The sequence below is a fragment of the Apaloderma vittatum genome, unplaced genomic scaffold (genome assembly GCF_000703405.1).
Source record: "Apaloderma vittatum isolate BGI_N311 unplaced genomic scaffold, ASM70340v1 scaffold3733, whole genome shotgun sequence".
NCBI classification, from domain to species: domain Eukaryota; kingdom Metazoa; phylum Chordata; class Aves; order Trogoniformes; family Trogonidae; genus Apaloderma; species Apaloderma vittatum.
The window spans coordinates 1-8444 of NW_009707345.1; the positions used below are offsets into that span (position 1 = coordinate 1).

The window sequence follows — 8444 nt, forward strand, 5'->3', positions numbered from 1 at the left end:
CGGCCCGGGACATCGGCAGAGCTGCGGCGCGAAATACCGCGGGAAACCCGCGCCGCCGGCCTATGCGGTTCGCTCAGCAGCCGGCAGCTTAACCGGTGCGCTGGGGTTAATGAGCCCCTCCTACCCTCGTCAAAACAAAACGAGGCCTGGAGGGATTAAAAAGGCGTTGAATCTTAGGAGATCAACCCGCTGTAACCTTTTTTTATCAATTTGCGTTAGAAGTACTTCAAACAATTCTTCCATGCTTTTTTTTAAAATTTTTTTTTTTTGTTCCATGATGATGTCATGTGCTATTTACAGCTCATAGTTAGGGAGTATGAATGATAAACCAGAAACTTGAATGAATGATAAACTGGGTAGTAAAAAGAGATTGCCACCAAGTATGTTCCAATGAGAATTCTCATAGTCCTGTCACAGTTGGATTAAACTTCGTTTTTTATCTGTTAACATAAGGCAAAAGTCCTGGTAACTGGCATCAGAATAATGAAGTTGTTTGAGCTTCAGATCACATGCCTGTCTTAGAATGGTATGTCTTGCAGCCTTCTTAACATAGAAGTGACTCCTCTTAGGAGTTTAGGGAAAAAAAGAAAAGAGGCTAGGAAAGGAAACAAACACACACAGGTGCTATATACAGTTAAAGCAGCACATCTAACCCTGGAGTTGGTATCAGCACATGGAGTTGCTAGCAACTGAGCTGACACTAGCCTATGTTTTTCTTCTGCAACCAATTTGCATACTGATAAGGCTATATGAGGATAAAAGCTTTGTCTGGTTAATAATATGAGTGGTTATTTTTGCCTGACATAAATGACTGATGGCAGGTGCTTCTTTAAGTTCATCTCTGCTTCTGTTTGGTGTCAGGATTCATCGGATTTGGATGGCAGCATATGCTGATTTACAGCTCAGCAGAAGGAGAGAAAGCAGCTCTGCCAAGAAACTTTTGAGTCCAGGCAAATATTCAGGACCTGATTCACAGCTAATGAGTCAAGTTCCTGAAACTGTCAGCACTGCACATGAGCAATAAACATATTCCATTCCTCACTATAATGAAGCTTTTGTTATGCTTTGTTATTTATCATTACAAATCAAGCATCTGCTCAGGATATCAAATGAGAGATGCTCATGGGAGAAAAGGAGCTTGAAGTCAGATATCTTAACATTGCAATATATGTATCTCTGCTTTAAAGGTTCAAACAAAGTATTGCTTGTTAGAGTGAAGGTTTCTTCTTTTCTGAAGTAGGCGGGTAATAATTGTCTTTTCATCAGGCTTACAGTAGCGTAATGAGCACCTCTCTACTTTGTTAAGCACTTATTAGCCAAAGTAGTAATACTGAAGTAGTCATTGTATAACGGTTCATACAAGTAGTGTTATTTCTCTTGCAGCTGTCGTTGGCCTGCTGTATCCCTGCATTGACAGCCACCTTGGGGAGCCACACAAATTCAAGAGAGAGTGGGCCAGTGTGATGCGATGCATAGCAGTTTTCGTTGGCATTAACCATGCAAGTGCTGTATCCTTGAACTAGTTTTCATTGTTGCTCAATCTGCTTAGTCTGTTGTCGTGAAACAGTCTCTGCTGTTCACCTCTGGGAGAATTACGAAGGTAGGGATGGTACTACTGGCAGAGACAAACTCCTGAGAGACCTGCAATATGCTGCAATACTACTTAAAAGTAGTTAGGGGGATGCTGGAAGGAATGGACAACGTAGTAAGTTTGGTGTAACTGCAAACATAACAGTATGTGAGTTGTATTATTTTAATCTGTATGTTATCTGCATCTAATAATTGACTAGTGAGTTACACCGAACTGTTCAGTAAGAGTGTTCTTTGTGTTGCATAATGACAGTTTGAGAAGAAAACCTAAATCAGCAGGGATAACTAGGTTACTTGAAACAAACAAAAAAAAGACCCGTAAAAGTTCAGTATATTACAGTGTAGCATGTTCTTTAGCTGCTTAGTGTGACAGAAATTGATGTTCATAGGATCATAGAATCTTGGGCTGGAAGGGACCTTTAAAGGTTATGTAGTCCAGCCCCCCTGCAGTGAGCAGCCTTTGCACTCACACTCCAGTCAAAGTCAACAAGAGCTATGATTGCTCAGCAGGTCTGAAAACCAGATCTTTATCATACTGTATTTAGAGGTACAGAATCATGTTCACTTTCGGTTTGAGTGCTCCCTTGTTCAGTTTCAGCAGCAGGATGTCTGCAGACTTACAAGGATTGTCCTTAACATCTTTTTCCAGAAACTAGATTTTGCAAACAACGTCCAGCTGTCCTTGACTCTAGCAGCCTTATCACTGGGTCTTTGGTGGACGTTTGATCGTTCAAGAAGTGGTCTCGGACTTGGAATTACAATAGCCTTTGTAGCAACCCTGATAACCCAGTTTCTTGTATATAATGGTGTTTATCAGTAAGTTACGATTTTAAAATACCATTTCAACTCTCATTTCTTAACTAAAAGCAGAGGTGCACGAGCACTGAAAGCTAATTATTAACATATTTGTCATGTTCTTATGATAAGACATTTTTTTTGTCTAAGGCAGCTAATTGTCCAGTTGTTCCAAATGATCAGATTGAGAACTGGGGGTGGAGGGTGGGGAGCAGGCAAGTTGGAATGAAATGGTACCAGTTTAGCAAACTGAGCCTTTGCTGGTTTGGTGTATCATTAACTGTCTCTCAGGAGAGAATTTCTAAACTCTGTTGGCTTATTAAATTATCAGACTTAATTTGATCTCCCTTTTTTCTTCTTCTGTATTACTGGTTGGGCCCAGGGAGCAAATTTTTTAGTGTCTTGTTGCCAGTATGTAAGGTGGTAATAATAACTTGTCTCTAACTCTTTTCCTTTGTTTACTAGGTATACATCCCCAGATTTTCTTTACATCCGTTCTTGGCTTCCATGTATATTTTTCTCAGGAGGCGTGACTGTAGGGAACATAGGACGTCAGCTGGCCATGGTAATTACTGTGTAATTAGCATTTCCTTTATCGAGCCAAATATCTTCCATTGTTGTTAGTCCAAGAACAAACTATGCCTTTGAGGGTATGACTCACAAATAGACAGAGATAAATAGGTATCTTGCCAAGAGTTGAAGTGTAAGCATACAACCTGTGTTGCCAGTAGAGCGGGAGTTGTCTTAGTAAGTGTTCGAGTAAGTTGTATTTAACTTTTTCTAGCAACAGCCTAAATAAGACTGGAATCAGTACTCTGCCTCTGTTGAGAATCTTAATCACTCCTGCCCTGTCAGTACTTTGAGTTAACATCAAAGTAGACAGAAAACGGAGAAGCAGAAATGCCCCTATCTAGCATTAAATTCCGCCAGTCTGGAATCAAATATGCTCTTTCTGGTCACTTAGAATCTAGTTCAACTCTCACTCCATATATGGGGTAATATACTATAAATTACTGTCTCATTTGCTAAGTTCTTAAGTGATTATTTCTTTGTAGCATACTTAAGAGTAAAGCTGGCTGTATGCTTGCATATCACCCTCAGGCTTGGTTGTAAAAAGTGTTCTGACACTGATGGATAGTAATAATTAATACTATATTGATTTAACTTCCATTTTCTTTGCTACAGAAGACCTTTATCCTCGATAACATCCTTCAAGTTTTTGACTTCTCTAAGGCTGCTGAGATTTAGGTGCCTTTAATTTTTACTGAAGGAAGGGCGTTGTAGACTTCGGAGTTCCTGAAATGTTAGTTTCTGAACTCTTTAGTAGGAGGGAGAGCTGCTTTTTGGGACCGAACCACAAATGAGTAAAAATATTAGTATAAAGCTAACTCTCTTTCCTGGAACAGGCTTTGTGTCTCTTCATCTAGTGTTGCTAAGCCAGCGGGTGGATGCTAATGTACTTCTGATGTGGATAGTCTGAACTTGATGCTGCAGGTGGACAGGCTTAAGGACAAGCTGGGGAAGGGAGCCGTATTGCGTGACCACCACTGGCTAATGTTAAAGATCAGTTTCTTTAGTATTGATTCTCAGTTACACTGAATTAACAGTAACACCTTGTAGCAAAGGCTGTGGAGGGGGGAAAACCCCAAACTACCCATGGGGCAAATCTACACCTGTTCTTGAGGTTTTTCTTTCATGCTGACTTGATAACAAGTTACAGGTTTCCTGAGACGATGGACACAATCTTAACCTCACAGTCAATTTTTATTTGCTCTGAAGTTCTTTAAAATACAAACTCACTACTCCTTCTTCAAATCTCAGTGGTGCCTACTGTCTGCATGTGTTTTTCCTTAATACTGCATATATAAGGGGAAGAGAGGGTTTAATTTCTCTTTTTAAATTTTCCACTGGCATTAAGTGAAAAAGATAAAATGATACATAGTTCTCTTTAAGGTTTGCTATTGCAAGCAGAGTCTCAGAATAAAATAATAGTCAGTTATATGCTACAGTTCTATATTTCATACTGGCTTGTGCAGTACTTCCAGTTACTATGCCTATGTTAGAAAGAAAAGGAAGAGAGTCCTAAAGAAGAAAGAGCTAAAATAAATTTAGCTATATAGGACTTCCTTTTTTTTTTACTTCTTTTCACCTGATATCTCACCTGAATGTAGTAAAAATCAGACTGGCTCCTGTCTGCAACTTTCCTGTCAATCTTGTCATCTTCCTTACAAAAAAAGAGGGAAGCTGGCAAGGCAAAGCATTCTGTTCTGATTGCCTAGAAGTATCTTCTCCTGTGTTTCATGTTACCATTACTTAACTTGGAAAAGCTTGGAGCAGCCCAAGATTTTCATAGGAGCACTTCTGCACATAGGAGCACTTCTTTAAAGCATTGAGTGATAGAAATTCAAAGAATTCCACTTTTCAAATAGAATGGTAGCATTCAGTCAGCTAGGTCTTTCCCCTGTAGAGATGACCCAAAAGCATCATTCTGTTTTTTCAGCCATTGTGAATGTGGCAAGATGGAATATTGCATTTCTTTAAACTAAACCTGAAGAAAACAGTTACTTATGTAGCAATATTCTCCTGCCCTCCCGGAGTTGTTTGGGTCCCTGTGACAGTTTCACATGAAACAGCAGATATTTTCTGGGCAGGTCCAGAGTAGAAGGTGGCACCTCTGGAAGTTATGGCAGTGCAGTCAGGTTGCCTTGCTTCTTCTTTAGCTCCTGTCTAGCTTTTGGAGTGAGAAAAAAAAATTTAGAAGATATATAACGAAGTGTCCCTGAGACATCCCCTCCCATCCTGAGAAATGTTAGCAGGGAAATGCTTTTGCTGCTTTCCAATAACTGGATTTCGAGTGAATTTCCATGTAGTACCCAAATGCAGTGTAATCTTTAAGCAAGGCTGTTGTTAGCAGAGGGTTTGGGGGTTTGTTCTATTGGGTTTTTTGGCTATCAGCTTGAGGATGGAATCCAACATTTTCTTTATTAGTTTGATTTCAAAAGAAAATGTGAAGGTGTTGCTGCCGCCATCAGCTTTCACTGCTCATTGTGATACCTAAAGTTGCTCAGTCAGTGCTCATCAGCTGAGTTAAATGGATGGCAACACTTTGGTTTATGTTGTAACCGTCATTCTCAACATCTGGCAAACAAAGATAGTGTTCAGAACTTGGACCTCACAGTTGTCTATTGTTTGCTGCTGCTGAAGGCTGTAGAACTGTGAACGCATTCAATACTTGTGAATACATTTGCATTTTGACTCTACAATGAGAAGAACATATTGCAAGCTTTGTTTTTAAAAAAAGTTGCTTACATTTCTGACACTGACATACTGTAGGGTTTCATACTAGAACAGGGACTTGGGAGGAAATGAGTAAGTCTATCTGACACCAGGCTTGGATTGGAAAATAAAGTAACTTATGTGCGAAGTCAGTTTGAAAGTGGGCTGTTAAAAAACTGAATTAATGCCCATTAAGTGAAGCACTGGGTACCTTCTGCTAAGAAGTAAACTGAGATAGGTCAGAAAGCTAAAAAAGTCTTACAAAAAGCAGCGCAATTGGTAGATGGATTTATCAGGTGCACTAATTGACACAGCACGGGCCATAGTGATTTTTTTCTTTTGTCCACCGTTAAGGAGCACATCCTTGTTGAGCTTATTTGCTAGGTCATTGTCAGTCAAACTGAAGTTAGTCAACTCTTTAATCATTGAGAATAGTCCATAATGTAGTCATTTATGAGATGCCGTTAAAATGTAACACCTGTTTGATGTTTTTTATCCATAGGGTATTCCAGAAAAACCACACAATGACTAAATCTTTGAAGAAAACAGCATGGTGCCAGTGGGAAAGCAACATTACGAAGATGTGTTCCTGTTTTGAGTTGAAGATTATTTAGAAAAAATAATCTCTTTATGGGCTCACTGCACAAATGACTTGTGGAAAAAACAAAATTAATCCATTCTTAGAATAGCCAAGTGAAATTAACTGCTTATCTTGAAATCTTACCCTGATTTACCACATAAGCATTTGCGTATGGCTGTTCTGTGGAAGAGTTTAACACCAAGTTGCGTACAACTGTTCAGGCTGAGTGGCAGTTTTCAAAGTATTAGATTCCAGTGTAAGTTACTGAAGTAGCTGCCATATTTTAAAGCCTTGAAACTGAAATTTAATTACAAGCTCTTGTATCAGTGCCCAAAGGAAGTAGGTTGATGGTGCTTAACAGTGATGAAGTATGGTTTAATAGGAATAGTATTTATCCAAATCTGTAAAAAATAGGGTTATTTAAAAATAAGAGTGATCGAAACAGGTTAAAGGCATTGCATTCATGCTTTTAGAAGTCTTATGAAGGAATCATGCCCTTACTTGTAATGCTGCATTAAGTTTTTGTCTTTGACAGTGTAGAGGATTGAAGGGATGAAAGGTTGGAAGTTACTTAGTTTGGAATTTCTAAATTACTTCAGTACGATAGGTGAACACTGGAGACAATCTTGTTCAAATGTGAACTTTATCAAGAATTCTGACTGGAAATTTCATTAATTCTAGAGCTTGCCGTTAGATTTGCAAGAATCAAGTTCTGACCCCAATACAATAAGAAATTTAAGCGTGTGTGAGTATTCCTGCTTCATAGGAGACATATGATTCAATATCTCACTGAAGGAGGTGTTAGGTATCTTAAGCATCTGATGTCACTGAAAAAATGTGCATTGCTTGGCCACTGAATATGTGCCCCCAACTCCTTAGATCTGCAGTTTCCTCCGAGAGGTGTCCTTAATCTTACTTCTGTTTGAGTCAGGGTTTTGACTGAAATGGTTGGAAGCAGAAGCAGGCCTAAAATGTGATTTAAACTGTATGTGAAGAATAGCAAACAGCTTGTTTTCTCAGTTCAGTTTCTGAAAGAGATCACTGCTTGTTTTTTCACAACCCTATAGAACTTGCAATCTGTGATTGCCTTCTAAAGAAAAGAAAAAAAAAGTGCTTATGTCACTACATTAAACATTTGGTGTTTCTTAATACTTAGTTCTGGTGAGCACAACATATTCATTTGATAGCTTAGACCACAAGAGACCTAAATAGCAAGTATTAGGTCTTAAAGTTGAAGTGCAATGTACAGTAAATCTGAGCCTCATGTTCTCTTCAATATCGATCATTTCTGATGAGAGATTAAAGAGAAAAGGGTTCTGAGTTCATTTCAATGCTGCATGGAGTCAAATGGAGCAATAATTTATTTAACTAGTAAAGCTAGTTTTGCTGTATCTTTCATTGAACCCAAATTTTTAGAAATACTCCAATTTTGTGGTTATGGTGTACTTGTAAACTTTTATGGATCTACCTTTTTGTATTATGCAATTTATTTTTCGTGTGTGTGTTCATTTCCAATCTTACATGGCTTCAGATACAGTTAGAGGTATCAGTTAAAGATTGACCCATCAAAAAAATGTTGAGGCCAGATAGCGATGTTCTCGCTGTTTTCACTCTTGTAAAGGAATGCTATAACTGCTGCTTGTGGGGTTCTTTGTAGCAGGAAAAGATTTGCACACAGTCTCTACTACAGAGCAGCCCCCAATTCTAATCTTGCTTTGGTGTAAATCAAGAATAATTTCATTGGTAGAAGATCCTTCCTCAAATGTTTAAAATGTAAATACTCACATTTTATAGGTCTACGTGAAAAAACTAGGTCCTCAGATCAGGACTGGATCAACTCATCTGTTCTTAGAAGTATGTTACCTGCTGGGGAGACAGTTTTGTAACCACCTTGAAACCAATTTCAAAATGTTATTGGAACCAGGTGTAAGTAAAGATGAAAGTGATCTCTACAGATATTTGATTGACAGAGAAGTATTTAAGATTTATTTGTAAAAACTGAAACTAAATCTGTATGTGTTAGAAGTAATGCAGCCAAAAATGTAAGTCAAAAGTTCATTTTTTGCCAATACTTCTGAGTATCTTAACCAAAGTGATTTTAAGTTTGGAAGAGGTGGGGAGGGGAGTGAAGAAAATTTGCACTATTCTGAATTTGAACACTTAAATTCTCATTCTTACTGATAAGTTTTCAGCAGAGTGTTTG

The 8444-nt window shown here is 38.5% G+C and overlaps 1 protein-coding gene across 1 annotated transcript; it reads left to right on the forward strand.

Annotated features, from left to right (window-relative positions):
- Positions 1–1383: 1383 nt before the first annotated feature.
- Positions 1384–7024, forward strand: LOC104268891 (insulin-induced gene 1 protein; the record flags this gene model as incomplete). The annotated part of the gene is made up of 4 exons (XM_009866142.1): positions 1384–1508; positions 2240–2406; positions 2851–2950; positions 6164–7024. Coding segments are annotated over 4 exons (422 nt in total), but the record flags the coding sequence as incomplete, so codon positions are not given.
- Positions 7025–8444: the final 1420 nt, after the last annotated feature.